The sequence below is a fragment of the Ascoidea rubescens genome (genome assembly GCF_001661345.1).
Source record: "Ascoidea rubescens DSM 1968 unplaced genomic scaffold ASCRUscaffold_5, whole genome shotgun sequence".
Lineage (NCBI taxonomy): Eukaryota > Fungi > Ascomycota > Saccharomycetes > Ascoideales > Ascoideaceae > Ascoidea > Ascoidea rubescens.
Genome location: NW_017962917.1, coordinates 764,175 through 787,821, shown reverse-complemented (window position 1 = coordinate 787,821; position 23,647 = coordinate 764,175). Strand labels below are relative to the sequence as shown.

The window sequence follows — 23,647 nt, the reverse complement described above, 5'->3', positions numbered from 1 at the left end:
GGCGTGTCGTGGTGGCTCAGCAGTTGACCCCCGCACGCTCACAACACGTAGCCGGGCAACGAGCCTTTTGCGGCGGGGCCGAAGCCCAGAAAAGTATAAATAACTCTTGCTTTCCTTTTCTTTTTTCCCTTTTTTCTGTTTTCTTCCTTTTTAGCCATTTTTCATTATATCTGTTTTATCCCACTCTATCTCGTCCTCTCTTTTCTGTTGGTGCTGAACGGTTCCTGTTGTGTTTTCTTTGTTATATCTCTTCTTCTATCACAGCTCCATTATATCCACTTCAGGCTCACATTCACATTCTTATCTTGTTCTTATATATCGGTTTCTATCTCGAGTCTCTCAGATCTCGTCCTCGACCTATTCTCCAGATATCCACATCCCATCCCACAATTATACATGTTATAATATTCTCTCAATAAGCCCCATCTTTCTATTTTTATTTTATCCATTCCTTTTTGTCTTGTTGTATTTCTTCCTCCCTTTTATAGTATAAAACTGCAATATCATTGTATTATATTATATTCTACTATATTATATCATCAGCCATTAATCCTCTCTTTTCCATCGTCTCAATAGTTTCAATACTTCCAATACTTCCATACCTCCAATACACCACAAATGTCTTTCACTCTGCTGACAAAACTATTCTTTTTGTTTCTATGGAATGTCTGCTTTCAATCCACTTTTGCTTTGGCTTCAGTGCTCCCACTACCCACTTTGCTACTAGGCTCCACCAATGGCCAAGTTCTATATTCTAACATGAAATTCGGCTTCAACAATCAGTATATCAGATTAAGAATAGATTTAACTCACCCCAATGCCTGGATCTTCGATAGCAGCCATTACAACATTTGTGAATCCTTATCAATCACTCCAACTTCAACCTCATCTTTCCAGTCAACTCTAATAACTTCCCTAGTAAATTCTCAATCTCCAACCCAAACTACCTCTTCTGCCTCCACATCTCAATCGGTTTTCTCATCCTGTATCAATTATCCTGGTGGTTTAGATAAATCAAACTCTTCTTCCTTCAACTACGTAAGCCAGTATTACAATTCAACCGACGAATCATATAACGATTATTCTTACACCTTTCAATCTTTTATGGCCCTCAATAGTGTGGCGTATAATGGCAAATTGGCAACTGATATCATAAACTTCCCCTACATAATACCCACTTCGAATAATTATGATAACAATGGTGATGATGATGATGACAATGATGAAGAAGAAAAAGATGATGATGATTATAATAACAACGACAGTGATAACAGAAACTTCAGTGCCGATACTTCAAGCGAAGACGCCAACCAAGTCTTTAGTGTCTCCATCAATAACCAAAAAAACAACTCGTATTCTTCAAATGACTTCCTATTCCTATTCTCAAATTATTCAACTGTAAGAACCGCAGGTTTAGGTCTAAGTGCCCCTTATTCAAACCAGTTTTCTTTTAAAGATAACCAACTACTAAACAATTCCCCAGATCCTTATTTCATCAATTATTTAAAATCCTCAAATTTAATCAACTCTTCCTCCTTCTCCCTACTCTATAACAGCTTTGAGTCAATGACCACCGACGAGAACAATCATGATCAGAATAACAACAACTCACTAACCTTCAACTCAAATGATACTTTTATAACAAAATATAACAAAAGAAGATCCCTCTTCAACTCAACAAATTCTGGCCTACTAATCCTCGGCGGTTATAATAAAAACCTATTTATGGGTGACTTAATCTCCTTCAACTTCATCCCATACATCGGCTGTCTTTATAATACCGATAATAACGAATACAACGACAATGACCAAAACTATTTGGCTGACTCAAACTTGCCCATCTTGCCCTTGACTGGAATGTCCGTAACAAACGATGATAACACTTCCTTCTGGATCTCAAATGAAAACTTCCTTTCCCCTGTAGTACTAGACTCAAGAGTCCTCTATAATTATTTGCCAATAGAACTAATCATCCAATTAGCTATCCAATTAGATGCCTACTACGTTCTTGACTCCTCAAATAATTACGAATGGCTAATGAAATGCTCCGTTGGTGATATCAATGCAACTGTGGATTTCATCTTTGGAAACTTGACCATAAAAATCCCAATCTATGAATTAATTGAACCTGCTTATGATTCGTCTTCCAACAGCATTCTAACTTTTAGCTCAACTAACCAACAAGCTTGTTCTTTAAAATTTAGACCTTCATATGAAAGTGGCTACTCAATCCTAGGTGTCCCCTTTCTAAAATATATTTACTTGGTAGTAGACCAAGAAAATCGTCAACTAGCCATGGCCCAATCAAAATCAAACATAGATTTCCTAATATCAAACTTGGATTATGAATCAAATATAAACCAAATGGTTACCATCAATTCAACCTCAAATCAAATCTTAATACCTTCTGCCAAAAATAACAATATAACCGCTTACGACTCATCCTTAAGCTCAACTGCTGATTTTTATAACCAATTAACTCTAACTGTTCAAAACGTAACTTCTCCTGGTGCTGTGTCTGTTAGATACGGTGATGAAGTTGTTAGCATAATCAGTGGCAAAATCTTCACTCAAGGTGAAAATCCTTCTTCTGATCCAAATCCTCTGACAACAGCAAATACCTCAGAAACTTCTTCAAATTTAGCAATAAACCATACTTATAATAAATATAATAATATTGTCCTATACATGATAATATCCTCATTGTCATTATTTATAAGTTTTATCTTATAAATTTAATTAAAAAGAAATTATATCCAATTTATATTGAAATTATATCCAAATCAAACTTGTTTTCCTTTTAATTTTATTTTTACGAAAAACTGGTTTTTTCATAAATAATAATAATAATATTATGTCTTTTTTATTATTTTATTATTTTATACTATTTTTTTAATGTTTTTGGTCTTACTTGTTTTATTTAACACATTAAAGATCTGTAATTTACTTCTTATATTATACTTTTTTTTTTCTTTTGTTTGTTTTTTTCCTTATTTTTGCATATTATGATTTCACTTATGAAATCATGTCTATCATTTATATAAGTAGAATATTCTTTTCTATAAAATTTCTTACTATCAAGCTCTTCTTTTTCAAGTTTCTATAAATTATTTTTTTTCTTAGTTATCATTTTCTATTTTTTATTTAGTTGTCTAGTTATTTCTGTTTACAATTACGCTTGTTTTTCCATTTCTAATCATTGTTTTTATTTTAATAATTAATGACATGAATAAAATAAAAGTAACTCGGATAGATTGATAATATGTGTATATTAATCAAAAAGCACGCGTAGTGAGAGGGAAAAAAGCGAAGTGCTCGCCTCAATTTCCCATTTGCTTTAATTCTGATATGCAATGTTCTTACAAACATTAAGAAATAAAACTGATTGATAATGAGTAATTCTCAATTCGAAGACGAGATACAAGTTGAAGCTTTTAAATGATATAAATTGGATTAAATTGGCCTGGGTAATGAATAAAGTAACGAAACCAAGCTCATTTATATTCAGTCTTAGTCATTTTAATATTGATTAATTAATATAACCTTTGATAGAGCCATTGTCTTTAAGAAAAATGTCGGTTCAAGATCAGGTTTATAAACCAAAAATCGGAGTGTTTGGCACTAATGGACAATTAGGTACACCAATTATTAAGACATTCACATCAGAACAATTCCAAAGTAGATTCAATCTACCTATCGTTGCAATCACCAGAGATAAATCCCAATATCAAGATAATAATTTGGTTATATATAAAGAATCTGATATAATCAAGGACCCTGGTTCATTTACTAAAGCATTAAAGGGATTGGATGTTTTGATTAATGTTGCTAGCACTAATTTGCCCTTGAATAAGATATTGGCAAGTATCATTGAAGTTGGAACAATCAAATTATATATTCCATCACAATTTGGATTAGATATTCAAAAAGTTCAAGATTATTTACCGATTTTTAAATTCAAAATGGATCACTCAAATGAATCAAGATCGCTAGGAATTAAAACAGTTAACATGATTACACCCTTATTTGCAGTTCCAAATGGGTATCTCTATGAATGGATTGACTTTCTAAGCTATGATGCTAAAAGAAATGTCTCAACGTTAGTTGGAGATCCCGATTTAAAATTCTCAATTACAAAATCATTGGTTACAATAGTCACTAAAAAACCTAATGAATTACCTGACTCAATTAGAATATTTTCTGACTTGGTATCGCAGGAAACAATATTGAAGAGATATGAAGAAACCCATAATCTTAAAATCAAAAGAGAACACATTTCAAAAGACAAAGCATTGAAAAAAGCACAAGAACTTTTAAGTAAGGGTTTCAGCTGGGACGATTTCTTCTTCTTTTTGCAAGTCATCGCTTTGCAGGGACCAGACAGAGGATTAGCCTTTTCAAAGGACGACAGAGAATTGATAAATCCCAAGGAAACAGTCTTCCATTGGGAGCAGCTTTTAACCTATTTTATTAATAAAGAACAAATATATAACTGGTAAAAAGTATATAAATAAAAAAAATATAGTTTTTAGTACAAAAACAGCAAAAAAGAACTCCTCATCAGGGGCTCGAACCCTGGACATTTCGGTTTCTTGCGAAACTAGACAAATCCCTAAAAGCCGAATGCTCTACCGACTGAGCTAATGGGGATGAGCTCTTAGATAATAAAGCAATTAAGTTTATTTTATCATCTTAGATTTAATTTATAAGTAGGGCTCTTATTCCAGGGCTCTAGTGTTTTGCTGACTTTGAATGATGTTTTCATCTCAGTGCTGATTCTTAGTGACGTAAATATTCTTATTATCTTATTATCTCTGGGTTTGTTCATATTTTTCTCTTTGTCTTCTTTCCTTTTCTCTGCCTTCAGATAGCTACCCAGGTTTGCTTTGTCACTGTTGGCAGTGTAAGTTCCTTATTTCTCGAGTTTTGGTACCAAAACCTGGAGATGTTGGTAATCACATCAAGAGACCTGTATGAAAGGTTTTATATGAAATAAGAGCAGTTACTATCTAGCGATCAAATACAGATTTATTATTGATAATTATTTTAAAAACTGGCTTTAAGAACTAATCACCACAATTTGCTAAGGTGAACTCTTCTAGAGCTCACAGTTCAATGACCTGGGCTCAATTAAACTATTCTTTGAATTGTCTTGTTGGTAATCAGAATTTGAAATTTGGATATAAAATGCAAACTATATATACCTTGTTAGTAATCCCATTTTATTGTTTTTTTCACAAATCGTTGCCTTATGATAATAAATTGAATAGGAAAATGTATTGTATTCGTCACAGAATAAAATAGTTATTATTTTACATCTTTTAGGAAAGTCTTTCAAACCTTTATAGTAATTGATTTTATCATTATTATAAAACATAATGCTTACCAAGTTCTCTGGTTTCTCAGGCTTCTTTGTGTTGTTACCATACAAACTATCTTTCCAAAAATTGAATCATAGCCCCCAACGTATTTGCTAACCCTTCAGTGTTTTCAATTTGATTATTACATAAAAAATAACTCTTTATATTTAAATTACAGCAATATTAAAAATCTTTAAAATCTTGAATATTTATCAAAATTAAGTCTTCCCGAATTTGTTGGTTTTTCACATCCTTCAATCTTGGTAATACAATTGTTCAGTAAAACTAATGTTTTTAAATTCTTTAGTTCAAGTATGTAAGTTTTCTAAATTTTCGGTCCTTATTATTTCGTTAAATTGTAAGTCTAATTTTTTTTAATGATCTCAACTCATTGCTGCTTTCAATTTTGAAAATTGTATTGCTCAGCAAATCCAATGTTTTTAGTTTCTTTAAGTCTTCCAATGGAAGTATTTGCCGGATGAGAAGATTATCCCTTGTAATCACGTGATATATAATGTGCAATCTCGGAAATGGTATTTAAGCTTTGCTCCTTTGGTCATGTGACAATTTGCCCAACCATTTCGGATTTTCTTTTTGTTAGCAAAGAAACGAATAACGAATTGCAAGACTCGATGACAAAAAAATATCTTTGTTTGACTTGTTTAAATTGTTCAACACTTAGAAATGGTCCCCAAATATCTTCACACTGTTTTGCCATGGCCCATTGCTTAGAATATATAATCGAGAGGATCCAATTGCGTTTTTTTGAAAACGGTTACAATAAACTCTGGTAACAAATATATCGCTCTTATCTTTTAAATTGATCCTTTATATTCCTTATCCCAAGCTATCTCACAATATTATCAATGTCTTTTAGACCAAAAATTGCTGTCTTTGGTACCAATGGGCTACTAGGAAAACCTGTTTTAGAAGCATTAACCTCTTCAACCTTCTCAAAGTACTTTTCTTTCCCAATTATTGCAATTACAAGAGATAAATCAAGATTTACATCTACAAATTTAATCGAATTCAGAGAGGCTAATCTTGATCAATCAAACGACTCATTCACTCAGGCTTTAAAGGATGTCGACGTTTTGATTAATGTAGCAAGCTTGGATATTCAACTCAACACTCTATTAGGTGCCATAGTTAAATCTTCTTCTGTCAAATTATACATTCCAACTCAATTTGGTATGGAACTAACTAAAATTCAAGATTATTTACCCATTATTGATATTAAAATTAAACACAGCGAAAAAGCTAGAAAATTAGGAATTAAGACAGTTGATATCTCAACTGGATTATTTGCAGTCCCCGGCTCGTTTCTATATGAGTGGTTAGGTGCTGTTGGTTACTCAAGAGACGATAATGTTGCTACTATCATTGGTGATCCCGATTTAAAATTTGCAATCTCAAAATTGGAAGATATAGGAAAATCTGTCGCCTCAATTGTCTCCAAAGACCCTAATACTCTACCTGATTCAGTTAGAATTTACTCTGATCTAGTCTCCCAAGAACAAGTTCTTGAACGATATGAAAGATCACATAATATTAAAATTAATCGCCAATATATTACAAAACAACAAGGCTTAGAAAAGGCACAAGATACTCTCAAAAATGGGTTTAATATTAAAGATTTCTTTTTCTATTTACAAGTCGTTGCCTCTCAAGGTATCGACAAAGGTTCATCCTTTTCTTCTGATGAAAGAGATTTTGTTAATCCAAATGAATCTTTATTTGACTGGGGAAAATTTTAATCTAACTCCAATTATATCTTAGCTAAACTCTAGCAATTTAAATACGTAAATCAAATATAATATTAGCACCTTTTTGTCTACGTTTTAAAAATCACTTCTTTTAATTTTCTTTTTCTAATTCCAATTGATATTTCAACTATTTTGTATATCTTGAAATAAATACTATATTCATACTAAACATTTGTTAATAAAATTCAAAAAAAAAAAAACATAATTTCATATCAATAGAAAAAAGTAAAACACACCAGAAAAGATTAGTCTGTAAAAAACATTAGAATATTCAATGACACTTGAAAAAAAGACTTGTTACAATTTCTTTCAATTCTTTTTTCTTGCCATTATACTCTTTATTTGAAGCAGATTGAGAATTGTCCAACCAGCTAATAGTTTCTTGGGTAGCTTTTGAGGTTTTTTCACATTTATCTTCTGATATCTTTTCTTTGAAATTCGCCTGGTCTAAAGTATTTTTCAGAGTAAAGATATGATTTCGATCCGCTCTTTGAGGCAATTCTTTTTACTTCTTTTTCATCTTCTTTTTTAAATTTTTTGACTTCAGATACCATTCTTTCAATATCGTCTTTTGATAATCTGCCTTTATTACGTGTAACTGTAATTGTACCCGATTTACCAGTGCCCTTTTCAATTACAGAGACATTTGAAATACCATTAGCATCAATGTTAAAAGTAACTTCAATTTTAGAAACACCTCTTGGAGCAAAGGGAATACCTGAAAATTCAAATTTACCCAACAAGTTATTATTCCCAGTCCTTGCTCTTTCGCCTTCAAAGATTTAAATCAAGACACTGGTTTAATCATCAGCATATGTCGAGAAGAAGTTAGATTTCTTTATTGGAATAATTGAATTTCTTGGAATTAGTTTTATCATAACACCACCTACAGTTTCAATACCCAATGATAATGGAGTGAAATCTAATAATAGTAATAAATCTTGAGTCTTTGACGAAGTGTCTCCAGTTAAGATTGCAGCTTGAACTATTGCACTATATGCGACAGCTTCATCTGGGTTAATTGATTTATTGAGCTGTTTGCCGTTAAAGAAATCATAGAGGAGTCTTTGAACTTTTGGAATTCTTGTTGAGTCACCAACCAAAACGATTTCTTTAATTTGAGATTTATCGAGTTTTGCATTCTTCAAAACTCTTTCAACGGGTCCTAAAGTTGATCTAAACAAGTCTCTGTATATCAAATCTCGCCCTGGTAATCGAGGTATAGAAATCAATACCTTTATATAATGAATCAAACTCAACAGTAGCTTGAGCCGAGGAGGATAAAGTTTTCTTTGCTTGTTCGCAAGCAGTTCGAAGACAACGCAATGATCTTTGGTTGAATGAGATACTTTTTTTGAATTTTCTTTTAAATTCTTAGACAAAATGTTGAACCAAGCGGTTATCGAAATCCTCACCACCTAAATGATATCGCCGGCAGTTGCTTTAACTTCAAAGATACCTCTATCGATTGATAGTAGGACAGATCGAAAGTTTCACCGCCTAAATCAAAGATGAGAACTTCATGTTCTTTTGAGCCAGAGCTCTTCTTATCTAGCCCGTAAGCAATTGCAGCAGCAGTGGGCTCGTTGATGATTCGCAAGACATTCATACCTGCAATTAAAGCAGCATCTTTAGTGCCCTGTATCTGAGAATTATTGAAATATGCAGGGACAGTGATGACGACATCCTTCACAGTTGTTCCTAAATACGATTCAACGGTTTCTCTCATTTTGTTCAAAACCATGGAGAAGATTTCTTCAGGGGTGAAAACCTTAACTTCGCCTTTAAACCCGACTTTGATATTGGGTTTATCGCCCTTTGAAATGATTTAGAATGGAAAGTGTTTCATATCATTTTGAACTTCATCGTCATGAAATTTTCGGCCGATGAGTTGTTTAGCATCAAAAACAGTGTTTTTAGGGTTCATTGCAGCTTGGGTTTTTGGCTGCATCATCAATTAGCTTTTCAGTGTCTGTGAAGGCTAGATAAGAGCAAGTGCTCTTATTACCTTGATTGCTTGGAATGATTTCAACTCTGTCATTAGAGTAATGAGCGACACAGGAGTAAGTTGTACCTGATCAATACCAATAGTCTTTGAAATACATTGAAAACTGAAATGAATTGCAAACAGTTGAGGGATAGCAGAAAAGTCAGTTTCTATTTTTATAGATAGAAGTAGCGCATTGCCAGTTAAAAAGGATATTTTGAACAAGCAATTGCTTGATAAGGGCAATCAAAAATGTATTATTTAAAAAGAGCAAAAGCTAACTGGAAATGTTTCTAAAAAGTTGAAAAAAGAACTGACACGGACAGGAATTGAACCTGCAGCCCTTCGATTGCTGCTCAGAGAACTGGAGTCGAAAGCTCTACCATTGAGCCACCGCATCAATCTCTGAATTTAATGAGATTTGATAAAATATACTACACCAAAATTCCAGGACGATGGGTTGATATTTGGTTGGTTTGTTGGTAAGGGATGAATAAATTGTGGGTGGAGATGAATTCCTTGCAGTGTTTGGATTGAGATTAAACTTATTGTAACATTAGGCTTGAGTCTTTGAGTGTAACTTAGCAATATAATGATGTAAGGTGGACGTAGGTTATTATGTAACTGATTTTGCTATGAAAGTTTACAGTTGAGCCAACAGACGTAGAAGTAGTTAAGTTTGGAAATTTAGCGAGCTAGTTATGAGTATAACCTATAAGACAGACTCAAGGCAGTGAAGGCACGCCACATAAGTTTGGAGAATTGAATTAAGTAATTGAAGTGGAGCAAATGGAGAGTGTTTGTTGGTTATTGGATTTCAGTGGAAGTGAGTTGAAAAAGTTTCAATCGAGTAAGAGGATGAAAGAAAATATGAAGGAAAAATCAAAACGAATTGAATTTTCATTAAAAGAATTGAATTGAATTGAACTGGATTGAATGAAATGAAATGAAATGAAAGGGAAATGAAAATTAGGAGTAAAAATTCAATTTGATGAAAGATTCCCAACGAAAATACTGAGCCAAATAAATGAAATAAATCAGGAAAGAAAAAGGAAGGAATATTTCATTGATAGGGGTGTTTAAGAGTAAAAACATGGGGTTTTGTAAATGATGACTTTTTGTGAGTTGGTTTTCAAATAATTGAAATGTTTGAGCGAATTGAGTAAAAAAATAACAGGAATAACCTGAGTGATAATTCATAATAACGATATATCAGTAAATATAATTGTTTATATCAGGAATAAGAGAGACGGAATAAGAAATGAGCTAACAAAACAAAATGTTTGTCTCCACTTTATATTACGAATTGGAAAGAAGAAAAAAAAGAATACACAAATTAATTGAAACATTGTAAAATATTGTAAATTTTATGTATAATTTTTGGAAAATTAAAAAAAATTAAGATAAATTAAGATTAAATATAAAAGGGTTAGGATGTAATTATGTAATCGTTTAGTAAAATAATCTCGGAGCGTATTAAATAATAGAAACAAGTACAAAAAATGTAAGCAACAATTTCAAGATTAAATTATATTTTATGAAGTCTAATTTTTGAATGCAGTCATTCTTTACAGAGATTCCAGTTCCAAAAAAAATAAAGGTTGTTGGACAGAATATAATAAATCACTAAATAAAAAAAGAAGAAAATGTAAATAAAAACAAAAGCAAAAACAAATTAAAAATAAATAGAATTTTTTGAATGGAGAGGATGACAAGTCTATAAACATGGAATTACCTTTTTGCTTTGATTAAAGTAAAGCGAAATTATAAATCTAATATAAAAGGAAAGTAGAACTGAATTAAAAGTGAATTAAAATTACTGTAGGATTAATATGAATTTAATATAATTCGTAAATGACATTTTTATTTTTAATTTATAGTTTTTGACTAAATAAAAACAAAAAAAAATGAGGCTAATACGCTTCAAAAGATAAGAAATATATTATCTCATATCATATCATATCATAACATAACATATGGCTAGTTTGAAATAGCAAATGGCATAAGTTAATAAAGAATAATAAACAATAGCGAATAATAAGGGAGAGAGATATGGACCCGGATAATCGAATGAGTAAAATAGATTAGTGAGGTATAAAATAGGTATTCGTAAACAAAAAAAAAGGTGAAAAGAAGGAGAGAAAAAGAGAGAGAAATAGTGAAAGTGAAACAGAAAGCTAGGCAAACTGGAAAGAGTATAAGTATATAAGTATTCATATCTCGAGTTGGTAGGTAAATTATGGTGATTTCCAGAGCATTTTAATAAGCTGTTTGGCTATTCATTTGGTTGGCTATTTATACATCAATTGTAGTGGTTATTATATGGTAGTTACATTGGAGCAAAAGATGGACAGCTAATGGAAAGTGAGAGAGAAAGAGACTAAAGTGAGGACTGAGAGAAATGAGAGATAATAACCACAAGAGAGATAGCGATGGTGAGATAATAAGATAATAAGATAATAAGATCAATAAAATAAGTGAGAAGTCTTCCTCGTTCAGATCCAGCTAAGAGGGAATACCCGCATTATCAGGACGGAACTGCTTCCATATATTAAGGTTCGGCACCGCAGGAGAAGCTAATTCACGTCAAGAGGAACATGCCCTGTGAAAACAGAACGCGCTCTCATTTCCAGACGAAATTTCGCGATTGTGTGATAATTTCTTTCTTTTTAGAGTTTACCAGCAATCAAAGTGCTGTTGTGCAAAAAAAAAGAGAAAACTTTTTCTTGTGTTGGTGGTTTGTATGGTGAAATTTTAGGTGAATATTGATGTTTTTGCACCTCATATGATGAATCCATGACTAACCGGACTCTTTGCTCTATTACTCATTTTGTGATTGATGTGATTAACGTGGGAAACGTGATTAATATTATTTCAGAATTGCAATCCTTCAACGGATATCACAACAATTACTTCAGAAACTTGGTAATTTGAAAACGTTTTACCACCACGGTTGAAATTAGAATTTTTTCACCATTTTTTTTTTTATTTGGTTGTTGCGATTATTACCCAATCTACCGAGCAAAAGAGATGTGAATGAGTATCGCTGTCCCAAAGCATATCCCGATTTGAGGATTCGCGGAGTGAAAAAGGTCGATATATGTCTAAGTTGCAAGAAACATTGTAATTTTGTTTGCGATTTTATTTGCAATTGCATCTGCAACAAAAACCATGATATGATCAAAGATAAAACGTAGAATAGTTGTGCTTGTGATTCTATTAGCAAATTGCAGTTAATTTTAGATGACAGCTGATAATAGAAACTGGCACAGAAGTAAAAGATAAATAGACAATTTGTTATTGGAGGGTGCGGCTACAAAAAAGGTTATGAAGGGCTGTTTGTTCTGCCTTACCTAAGAAGAATCTCGCTCATAGCTTCAGACAAAGAGTGGCAGATTTGTGAAATAAGGATAATAACTACTGAAGAGACAGGGGTTGCAGTTGTAAGCATGTAATTACAGCCATGGCGAGCCGGGCCAACAGAGTTGTGTATGCAAAGTAACATGCGCTTTTTCCTGATTAAAAGGAGTTCAAACGCAACTAAACCCCGTCGATCAGTCGACTACCTGCAGTTATTCAAAACTCTAGGCTACTTTCTGCAAATGTAGCGCAGCGGACTGCCGGGTCTTAGTGTTTGCTAAACGGCTACGTGACACTGCCGAGCAATGCTTGGTGAGTCTGCCGTTAGAGGAAAGCGGTAACCGGGGTCTTTTTAGACTCGAGCTCACTGTCTGGTACGCGCTCGCAGTCAGGTGTGCTCTGGGGCTGCCTCCAGACCATGCCATACAGACAACGGCTGATACAACCGATGGCACCACACCTCACCCTCTTCACCCAGGGGGTACGGGCACTTGACTGCAAAATGGGTTATATGTACTAGATGGGCCATCTGGGGAGGAACCCGGGTCGTGGAGGAGGCGCAAGACAGCTGTTGGCAGCGGTGTGCGGTGTGCGGATTCCGCAGGCGCATTGATACACGTGGAAAACTGCTTGTATGTGCAACTACTGTAGTTTGGCTGCGTTGAGCCGTCTGGGACATAAAGAGCGGAAAGCAGGATTCTCGTAGCAGGACAGGACTACTATGGGCCTGCTGTCCCGAATTGGCGGTCGCAACCACGCTGGGACTGAAAGATAAAGCCTAAATGAGCCTGCTTCTGAATAACCTCAGATTTGAATCATATTGTAAATCCCATTTTAGATCATAATTCAAAATCATGTTCCAACCTCATGATTTAGATTTAAAATCAAATCGTAATCCAAAATTGAATCTAAAATCAAAACCAAAAATTCTATAATAATGAATCATTAAATTTAATTCTTTTTTTCTTTCTCTGCTTCAACTGTGGTTCGTTTCTCCCATATATAAACCATTCCTTTTTCCTTTAGTTTTCGAAACCATATTCTCGATTTATCCTATTCTTCTTATTCCTTTTATTATTTTACTCTGCTAATATATAATATATCATCTCTTTCCTCCTTCCACCTTATAATAATACAATCCCCATTCTATCTTTCATTCCAATTATCTTCTCAACTATATCCCTAACTATATTCTCTATTGTTCTCTATTGTTCTCTAAAATGACCACCAACTATGTTCCACAGCTTAGAACTACTGCTAAGCAAAAGTTCCTATACCAACCTTCTCCCCAACCACAACTAAGCTATAGATTCTACAGCATGAATTCTATGCCCAAAAACCACTCAAACAAAAGTGACCTTAAAATCACCAAAATTTGCGAAAACCAAAAGACTGTTGCTTTAATTCCTGAAAATTTAAATAATCCTGATGTTCCCTCAACAAAATTGCAAAAGAGAAACATGTTTCCAAATTACACTGAACAAAACTCGTTTCTTTTCGGTCAAGAAAACAATTACACTCAAGAACAATTCATCCAAAGATTAAAACAAAAGAGATTGCAAAGATTGCAAAGATTAGAAAAGAAAAAAGATGGCTTGGAGGAGATTTTTAGTAAATATAAATCTGATATTGAATAATACCTAGTTCACCCTTATTCATAAATCATCTTTTATATTATACGATAATTTACACTATCACTCATGCCTATATCATATAAACTACAATCATCGTTCTCATCTTCATGATCTTTATTACTTCCATTCTCATACTCATTATTTCATTTTCATTACGTTTTTACTTCATTTCAATTTGTCAAATAAATCATTCTCTTTTCCTCCACTTTCTCTACTTATTTTGTTTGCTTTATCTTACTACACCCTTATGCTGCGTATTTTATTACACTTTTGATTTATGGTTATCATTTGACGTATTTTATTATATTATCCTATTTATTATGTATTTCTCATTTTTCTAATGATTTTTTTATTCATTTTTTTATTTATTTAGCTACTCTACTTAACAAGTAATCAAATAAATTCATTTATTAAAATCATTACATTCGGTTTTTGTAAAGCTAAAAAAAATAAATTTTATAACAAATTCTATTGCAAAATTTTCTATTTATATGAATATCTCAATAAAAGAATAATTCGCTACCTAATTTACCCAAATACTTTAAAAATTTAAAAACATTTGAAAACATTTGAAACTATTTGCCAAAATGTTCCAATTATTCACTAAAAACAAATCGCTTTATTTCATCTCCCCATATTTAATTCCAACTAATAATAATAAAACAAAAAAAAAAAATCTTACTCAAATACTCTGTAATTTAAACCATCTTTCTCTAACTTGTTACTGAATTTTGTAAATATAATTATAAAACTAATTTATTACCTTTTTATTCCTTATTCCTTCACAATTCATCACTTTCCATCTCTCATATTACTCACTCAACAAAAATTATTTGGGTTTTCCCACTTTTTTTAACTCTTTAGCTCACTTGTTCCAATTTATTAAAAATCTTATTCACAATCACTCATGAAAAACTTGTCAATAATCGAACCCAGTCTCTTATTCTATTTACCATATTATTGCCATATTATTGCCACATTGCTGCAATATTACTATATTATTGCTGTATTATTATATCTCAATACCTCTTAACATTAAATTCTTGAATCACCTATGGCTCATTTTTAAAATTTCATAATTTTAGTTAAAAACATGATTAGCCATTAACTAATTATGAGTCAAAATAATGACTTATTCTCGTTTAATATTGTTTATTATTTTTTCTCTTTTTTTGAGTTTTTTTTTCTCTTAATTAATCAAAAGTATTTCAAACTCGTTTGACTGGGAAATAATCTATAACCATATCTTCTAATCTTACTTTTTTTTGCCATTTGTTTATTATACTTTCTTGATATCTGTTTATTGCCATTTGATAAATCTCATCACTTGGTAAAAATAATTTGATTGTAAAAAATTATTCTGTGTTTTCTGTACTTTTTGATTTAAAAATCATCTATTTTTTCTCTTTATTTACTTCAACTTAAAAGTTTTCTTGAGATATGTGGCTCTGTTTTAAATTATAATCATTTTTTTTCCTAATTTTTATTCTCTTTCATATTAATAAATCTTAAACAAAAAAAATAAAATAAAAAAAGGCACTATATTTATAGCATCATAGTGCTATATTACTATTGCTATTATATTATTATATTATTATATTACATTATTAATTTTTTTTCTACCTATGATGAAATTATGAAACCGTTGACACTTTTAAATCTGATATTTCAAAGTCAAATCAATTAAAATTTGAACTTTTAAAGATAATCTGCTTGGTCAAATAAACCATATCTTAATATAGTTTTGATTTGCAAACACTTCGCTTTGCTCTTTTTTACCATCAATAAAACTGATCATAAAAACTTGTAATAACATTCGCAATATCTGTTGTAAAAAAATATTACAACAGGTTCCTCATGATAGTTTCAGTAAAGAATTCAGCTGCATTTCGTTATTAGTTATCGTTATTGCAAGCAAATCAGTGTAAATAATTATTCAAACAGCATTACCGAGGTGGATACAATTTGTTGCTTAACATTTGATTAGATGTTTAGCAAAAAGGTTAGCAAATGGTTGAAAATGGTTGAAAATGTTTAGGTAATGTTTGATAATATTTTTCTCAACAGCATATTCAACAAAACTGTCGCCAATTCCCAAGGTTTAAACCTTCTCCAATATCCCCAGACCCACAGCTGAAATTTTTTGGGAATTGTACATGTTGAAGTTAAGGCTAGATAATTTTTTCCTTTTTGATAACTGATTTATTAGCACTTTTTAAACTTACGAAAATGTAAATTGCAAAATTGGCCTGAAAGATAAAGACTAATAAAATGGAGTAAAAATGGAGTTAAAGCGAGACAAGTGAAGTGGAATAGAACTGTAGAGTAGAATTATCCATTTCTTGTCCATTTCTTGTCCATTTAATATCCATTTAATATCCAATTAATATCCAATTATCTTCCATTTTGCCATTTTTTATGGTAAAAAAGAACTCAAATATCTGGAATTCTCACTGAAAAGCAAGCTAAATTAGATCAAAAATACTTTAAAACCCACTAAGATTTTGGTTATCAAACGATTAAAATTCAAGCTGTAATGAGAAATTGAACAAGTTTTGAATAAAACTCTAACCAGATTTTAAAGACTTTAGAGCTATTGATTATCATTGATTTGCTGGTTATAACCAGTTCAAGCAAGATAATTAATTACCAACTTAAATTGTCTATTATTTGGTATTAATTGCCATTATTTGCCATTATTTGCCAGTTTTTGGATTATTTTTTATTATTGCTACTATTATTCTTATACATTTATTCTATAATAGAATTAGATTAATGTTTTTTCTATAATTTCATGTTGAGTTTTGTAATAAAGCGAGCCAAAACGATTGGAGTTTAAGTAAAAGATAACATAAACGTCTTTTTAACACATACAGATTAGATATTAAATAATAAATATTATCAAGTACAGGTTAATTAATTAGTCAATTAACTACTGAAGCTGAATAGAAACGAGTCTTTCTTTAAGTTCATTCCATTTGATTTAAGAAAGTTAAAGAGAATAACCTTTGAAATCAGATACAAATGAGCCAGTGAATAAACACAGATTAAATCCAAATCAGATAATCTACAATGGAGTTTATAATTTTAGTTTGTCCTGATTCTTATTAGTACTATCAGTACTATCAGTACTATCAGTACTAATAATGTCATTATTTTTCTTGGAGAAATAAACTCATTCTTTTGTAAGCTGATTGAAGTTTTGTTTTGGATTTACTTGATTGTATTAAATAACTTGTAATATGAAGATAGTAAAGAAAACAGAAAAAAAAAGGGATAAGCAGGACAAGAATAAGAAGAATAAAAATGAAGTTAACTGTACAAAATTTTTATTATATAGTATGATATTATGATTCTGAGGTATTAATGTAATTTGGAGAAATCTGATGATATAATTAATAAGATTTACTAACGTATTGATTGAATAAACACATATCTTTAACCATAATGACAGAGGAAAAAACAACAACAAAGGAAAATAGTAATGTTTATCGATATTGAGATAAATTTATAAGCTTTATAAGCTTTAAATGGTTCTAAATCTTAATAACTCTTAATAAATCTTAACATCGTGTAAAACTTCATTAAATTTGAATCAATGTGGATTTGTACGAATTTATATGAGTTAATGTGAATTAATGTGAATTAATAAGAAATCATTTGAACGACTTTGTAAAGTTTTATTAAAACTAATCAACTAAATGTGGTGGTAATAATAAATTTGGTATTGAACCTTTGATATAGAATTTGTGGTTACAACTTCTACAGATCATTTCACCTTCAATGATATTTGTTTCTAAAAGTAAATTGTGCAAATCTTTTAACAATTTCAAATCATTTTCATTCAAATTTTCTTCGTCATCTTCTTTGTCCTCTTCTTGATCACTATTCTCAAGTGCTGGCTTGTTCAAAGGCAACAAAGTATTGCCCAATTCTTTTGCCACTCGTAACAAAGCATCCCAATCCAATCTGTTCAACATCGATTTGATGAAGTTGGCATTAAAATCCTGTTGTTTTATTACCAATTGACAGTTTTGATAGCTCAATGGATACGAATCCAAAGAGGAATCACACTTCTTGATGGGGCATTTGATAAAATTCGATGTTATAAGTTTCATCTTGTCGTGTGTATGTGTTCTACTATACAAATCCAAACTGTTCTTTCTCTTTTCCAGGAATCTCTCACCAAAAACAGAAAAAAACCACCAATTTCTCACCAATTCTTTAATTCTGCAATTCTTTTTCTTTCATTTTGTGCCTAAAAAAATTTCACAAACCAAAAAAAACCGAAGACTGCCGGGTAAAAATTTTCATTGCACAAAAACATCAAAAACATCAAAAACAGCAGAAGAAGAAACTTCTCTTTCTTCTACAACCATACCAAGTGCTGCCTCTCCAATGTTCACCACGTTCAACCTCCTCTTCATTACCACCATTGTTGCCCTCGCTGGCTTGATCCTGGGCCTCGACGTCTCGTCGTTGGCTGTTTTCATGGGCTCAGAGCAGTTCAAGAGATACTTCAACAACCCCAACAGCCTCGCCCAGGGCCTTATGGCTGCTTCCAATCCTCTAGGGGCTTTCTGTATCTTATAACCTCTTCTCCTCCTGCTGTTGCTCTCCAAGAAATGACCTACTAACTGACCATGGTCTGCTGCTAGTTGGATGCATTCTCTCTGGCTTTCTCAATGACATAATTGGCAGAGTTACGACTTTAAGAATCTCGTCGATGCTCTGGATCATTGGCTGTATGTTTTACTACCTATTGCCTTTTTTATGCTCGAAAGAACTTGTCCATTAACCTTTGTTTTTTTCTTTTGCTTTTGTTTCTGGATTTAAAGCTGTGGTCTCTATTTTTGTGTTTAATGTCGAGATGGTAATCGCAGGCAGATCCATCAAAGGGCTCTCTGTTGGAATCTTTTCTGCTTCTTTGCCAGTCTACGTATCTGAAATTATTCCTGCCTACAAGAAAGGCTTTGTAATGTCGATTATTCAGTGGTCTTTAACTTGGGGAATCCTATTGATGTTTTTCTTGTCTTACGCTTGCTCGACCATTCAAACAGATTATTCCTTTAGATTAGCCTGGGGTATTGAAATGATTCCTGGCCTATTATTCTTTTTTTTCTCCTTCTTTTTACCCGAGTCTCCCAAATGGTTAGTCTCAAAAACTCGTTTTTCTGAGGCTCATAAAATTTCAATCAATTTAGAAAATCTAAGATACAGAAAATCAAAAATAATCGTCAACAATAACAATGAAAAATTCTTGAATAATATAAATATATCTAATGATTATACTGATAATAATAATAATAATAATAATAATAATAATAATAGTAATAGTAATAATAATATTGACATTGACATTGACATTGACATTGACATTGATAACGAAAACGAAAATGATAACGATAATGATAATCACAATATTAATGATAACCAATCTATTTCCCAATGCTCTTACCTAGATCTCTTTGGTAAAAATTTATACAAACACACTCTATGTGGAATCACTGTTCAATCTGTTGTCCAATTAACTGGTATTAATGTCTTGATGTACTTTCTTGTCTATATTTGTGAAATGATCGGCCTTCAAGGTGAAGCCAAAATTATCGCTGCCTCAATTCAATATATAATCAATGTCCTATTCACCATTTTCCCAATCTTATGGCTAGATAATTTAAAGAGAAAAGATGTCATAGTCTTTGGTTCTGCTTCTTTAAGCCTTTGTCTTTTATTCATTTCTCTAGTCATGGCAATATATGGCCATCAAATTCCTCCTTTAAATGGTAATCCCTCCATCCAATGGCAAGTAAAAGGCAAACCCGGTTCTACTGTTTTAGCTTTATGTTATCTCTTTGTTGCCATCTTTGCATCCTCTTTATCCTGTGCTGCTTGGCTTTATACCGGTGAAATCTTTCCAGTGAGAGCAAAAGGAAAGGGAACTGCTGTTTGTATGGCCGTTTCTTGGTTTTTAAGTACTTTACTAACTTTAGTTGGCCCATTATTATTACAACATTTAAAATGGGCAACTTTCATGATATTTTCGGTTATCTGCTTTATTGGGAGTATTTTAATAGGTATATGTTTTCCAGAAACAATGAATAAATCAAACAATGAAATTGAATATTTATTTGTCGACAGAAATATCTTATTATTTTCAAGACAATCGAACAATTATACAACCAATTCGTCTCAATTCAGTAATCAAAATCAAAATCAAAATAATCAAAATCAAAATAATCAAAATCAAAATGAAAAAATTCAACAAACAACTCAAATTCCAAACCTCAATAAAAAATCAAATCATAAAAATCCCTTTAACGCATCTCATAATGATAATGATAATAAAAAATTAGAACCACACCTAATAAATAACTCATTACATGGCTCTCCATTTGGTAATAAAAAATCAGCCACAGTAACAGAGACAAACAAAAACTCATCTCTTTCGCCAAATCATTCAAGCAACATATTTAGTCCAACATATCCTTTTAAAACCAAACCTCCTTCAACTTAATAAAAATTAGAAACCAAAAAACCAATTGTTTCATTCTCAATATCAGGTTTGGGTTTTTTTGTATAATTTCTTTTAACTCTATTTCACTCTATTTTACTTTACTTTTTGACCTGGAACTCTTTTAAATTTTTGTTTCGCTTTATTAGTTTTTGCCATTTTCTTTGTTCTAATTCTTCCAATTCTTCCACTAAATTAAAACTATTTATTGTTTATTGTTACATTCTTTTGTTTATAAAATATAGCTAAATTATAGGCATCGAAATAACATCTTTGATAAAAATGAAAAAAAAAGAAATCAGGTGAGATGTTTAAAAAAGAAATAAAAATAACGTAAAAAAAAACAATTAACAAAATAAAATACCAATTTTTAAATGTTTTTGGAGAATTTTTAATATATTTAAACCTTTGAATCCAATTGACGGTTAAGAATTCTAGCATTATTCATTAAAATTAATAATAAATCTTCAAAAGTATAAACATCTTCACCAGTTGCTAAAGCATTAAAACCCTCCAAAAGAAATTTATTGTTCATTTCCAACTCGGCTTCTAGATTATTAACAGTTTCAAATTTATTTGGAGTAAACTTCAGAGGTGTTGATGTTGCTGTTTTTGTGATATCGATTTTTGTATTTGTCTTTTTGTGTAAATAAGACTTTCTTAATTTCTTTCTTATTACAACCTTTCTCCCCTTTGCAGCATCGGAGGTATCTACGGGTCTTTCAATAGATAAAGAGATTTTGTAATCTAAAGAATTGTTTGGATTATGAATTAATAAATTCGAGATTCTAATTTTGGTAACTGAGTCCACCACTCTTTGTGTGTCAACATCTTTAGTTATTCTTGCCTCAAAGGGCTTTTCATTGGGCCTTATCAATTCGTATTCTTCATCAATGTGATTTATATTCATGATAGCAAATTCATCTTTTTTTTGAACTAAAGAGAGTTCATCTAAATAGGAAGATAATTTGTTAAATAAAATATCACTTAAACCGGGAGTAAAATTAAAATTATTTTGGTCAGTTATGATAACTTCATTTGAAATAGGTAACATAATTCTTCTATCATCAACCCTTGACCAAATCTGACCCAATTTAAATTCAACTTCAACATATTTTAAATCTTCACTATCTATTTGAGCTAAATTTGCATATAGCCATCCTGATATTTTTCTTATCAAGTCATCATATGGTTGGATGTCCAAAATTGAAATTTTCAAATCATGTTTTAATACTGGATCTTTTTTTAAAGCACTTCCTCCAATTGTATTTAATGGAATTATAATCTGTGGGATAAAATTTCGTTGGTTGATTTGATTAAGCATTTGATTGTTTTTTGAGTGGGATAGAGGTATCCATTCCTGAGCCCAAATAGGAGGAGTTGTATATCTTTTTGGTTTTTGTCTTTGATTTTGTTTTAAAGATTGTAAAAGTTCTAATTCTTTTGATGAGTTATTGGTATTATTGGGGTCATTAAAGTTAGAGTTATTAGAGTTACTAAAGTTATTGGAATTATTAAAGTTATTAGAATTATCTTTGCTATCAATTGGATTAGAGGTTTTTATAGAAGAAGAAATTTGATTTTCATGAACTTGATTGTTCAATGTTGATTGATTTTTAAAAGATTTTATTTCATTGTGGATCATTTTTATGTCTTCATCGTCATCGTCTTCATCGTCTTCATCGTCTTCATCGTCTTCATCACTTTCATCGCTTTCATCACTTTCGTCGGTTTGAATTTTGCTATTGCTTGTATTTTCTACATTGTTAGTATTGTGATGATCGTTATTAATACTGTTATTTGTATTATTATTATTATTATCATATTCTTCCAGCTCGCTAATATCTGTATGATACAGGTTAAATTGTGGATCCTTTAAAGATGATTTTCGACTAGTATCATGGCTAGGATTATCTTTGGAAGGTTTGTTCATTAGTATATCGAGAGAATTTCTTTTAGTTAGTTTTGGAGGAGATATTGGCAGGATCTGACGTTGAGAATGTAGTGGTAAATGCAATGGCTGAAGGGAAACCAAAGATGGTTTTTTATTTAATATTGGGGAGTTTGTTACACTCAGGTTGCCAGAAATAGAGCTGTTAATGTTACTATTGTTATTTATATTTGAGTTAGTATTGTTATTTATATTTGAGTTAGTATTGTTATTGGTATTGTTATTAGTATTATTGTAATTTAAAAGACTCGAGTGTCTTGAAAATCTAGGAGTCTCGATTCCATGAATATCGACGTCATTTTCATTGGTCAAACTCGATATACTTGTTCTCCTGTCGAAATTCACCATAGTATTTATATTCATGTTGACATTGGGACTGGGATTTTGGTTGGAATTACTGATTAACGAGGAATTTGGAGCATTTTCAGACCTGCCGTCGTTATTTGGAAAATAATTCAACAGTGGTAAATGAGGCAGGTTATTATTAGGCAGCTGAGACTGGATTGAAAGAGACTGGTGCTTTGCCAGAGGATTGAAGGCGGGATTTCTTGCAGCTGGGAGACTCAAGCCATTGTTGAAGGACTGAGAATGGAAAGTTGGAGACAGAATAGTTGGTTGAGAAGAAGACTGGGAGTGTTGGGAATGGTTTTGAGACAGAAACTGTTGATGGAGAGTGGATCTCAAGCTGCTACCGACATTATGGTGGTTCATAAAGGCAACGTTGGGATCAGAAGCAAGATGCGAAGTGTTCTGACTGTAGCTGTTTGTGGGAGCAATGGGCTCTTTTCTGTTTCTCTGGCTCTGGCTCTGATTTGCTTTCGAAGCTTCGCTATCGTTGTTCAAAATTTTCATGAAATCTCTTGCCATTTTTCTGAGATGGTGCTTACTTGTTATGTAAATGTTGGACTTTAAAGGTGAAACACAGGTGAGTTTCTGAGAACTGGAAGCCGAAAAAACGCAATTATCGGGGAGTGCAATCGAGCAGCAAGCCTACCCCAAAATATTTCAGCAAATCCAGCTAGTGATCAATGGGCAGCTGTGGTTAATCTGTTTGAATCCATCACTCGTCCCACTGAAA

The 23,647-nt window shown here is 31.8% G+C and overlaps 8 protein-coding genes and 2 non-coding genes across 10 annotated transcripts; 5 read left to right on the top strand and 5 right to left on the bottom strand.

The window, feature by feature from the left end:
- The first annotated feature begins 169 nt into the window (after positions 1 to 169).
- On the top strand, positions 170 to 2,789 carry YPS7 (putative aspartic endopeptidase). The gene has a single exon (XM_020193138.1). It carries the CDS (start codon positions 619 to 621, stop codon positions 2,731 to 2,733), a length of 2,115 nt encoding a protein of 704 aa, XP_020047923.1. The 5' UTR covers positions 170 to 618; the 3' UTR covers positions 2,734 to 2,789.
- A 783-nt stretch (positions 2,790 to 3,572) lies between these two features.
- Positions 3,573 to 4,499, top strand: ASCRUDRAFT_75605 (2'-hydroxyisoflavone reductase; the record flags this gene model as incomplete). Its single annotated transcript, XM_020193137.1, has 1 exon — positions 3,573 to 4,499. One exon carries the CDS (start codon positions 3,573 to 3,575, stop codon positions 4,497 to 4,499), a length of 927 nt encoding a protein of 308 aa, XP_020047922.1.
- Positions 4,500 to 4,553: 54 nt separating this feature from the next.
- Positions 4,554 to 4,650, bottom strand: ASCRUDRAFT_t58. The gene has a single exon. It is a non-coding gene; the product is annotated as a tRNA-Lys (tRNA).
- Positions 4,651 to 6,000: 1,350 nt separating this feature from the next.
- Positions 6,001 to 7,280, top strand: ASCRUDRAFT_75604 (uncharacterized protein). Its single transcript, XM_020193136.1, has one exon. It carries the CDS (start codon positions 6,227 to 6,229, stop codon positions 7,115 to 7,117), a length of 891 nt encoding a protein of 296 aa, XP_020047921.1. The 5' UTR covers positions 6,001 to 6,226; the 3' UTR covers positions 7,118 to 7,280.
- Positions 7,281 to 7,397: 117 nt separating this feature from the next.
- ASCRUDRAFT_91045 (heat shock protein 70) lies at positions 7,398 to 9,390 on the bottom strand (the record flags this gene model as incomplete). Its single annotated transcript, XM_020195069.1, has 6 exons — positions 8,988 to 9,390; positions 8,608 to 8,942; positions 8,362 to 8,489; positions 8,010 to 8,333; positions 7,636 to 7,898; positions 7,398 to 7,568 (listed from the first exon to the last, which is right to left on the bottom strand). Exons 1-6 carry the CDS (start codon positions 9,078 to 9,080, stop codon positions 7,398 to 7,400), a joined length of 1,314 nt encoding a protein of 437 aa, XP_020047920.1. The 5' UTR covers positions 9,081 to 9,390.
- A 37-nt stretch (positions 9,391 to 9,427) lies between these two features.
- ASCRUDRAFT_t57 lies at positions 9,428 to 9,513 on the bottom strand. Its single transcript has one exon. It is a non-coding gene; the product is annotated as a tRNA-Trp (tRNA).
- A 3,912-nt stretch (positions 9,514 to 13,425) lies between these two features.
- ASCRUDRAFT_75602 (uncharacterized protein) lies at positions 13,426 to 14,525 on the top strand (the record flags this gene model as incomplete). The annotated part of the gene is made up of 1 exon (XM_020193135.1): positions 13,426 to 14,525. A coding segment is annotated over exon 1 (413 nt), but the record flags the coding sequence as incomplete, so codon positions are not given.
- A 3,176-nt stretch (positions 14,526 to 17,701) lies between these two features.
- Positions 17,702 to 18,580, bottom strand: TRM112 (RNA methylation protein TRM112). The gene has a single exon (XM_020193134.1). The coding sequence runs from the start codon at positions 18,223 to 18,225 to the stop codon at positions 17,797 to 17,799; it is 429 nt and encodes a 142-aa protein (XP_020047918.1). The 5' UTR covers positions 18,226 to 18,580; the 3' UTR covers positions 17,702 to 17,796.
- On the top strand, positions 18,545 to 20,237 carry ASCRUDRAFT_20379 (uncharacterized protein; the record flags this gene model as incomplete). Its single annotated transcript, XM_020189631.1, has 4 exons — positions 18,545 to 18,689; positions 18,766 to 18,852; positions 18,946 to 19,437; positions 19,570 to 20,237. Coding segments are annotated over 4 exons (1,392 nt in total), but the record flags the coding sequence as incomplete, so codon positions are not given.
- A 781-nt stretch (positions 20,238 to 21,018) lies between these two features.
- Positions 21,019 to 23,436, bottom strand: CET1 (polynucleotide 5'-phosphatase; the record flags this gene model as incomplete). The annotated part of the gene is made up of 1 exon (XM_020194520.1): positions 21,019 to 23,436. The coding sequence occupies one exon, from the start codon at positions 23,434 to 23,436 to the stop codon at positions 21,019 to 21,021; it is 2,418 nt and encodes an 805-aa protein (XP_020047916.1).
- Between the last annotated feature and the right edge of the window lie 211 nt (positions 23,437 to 23,647).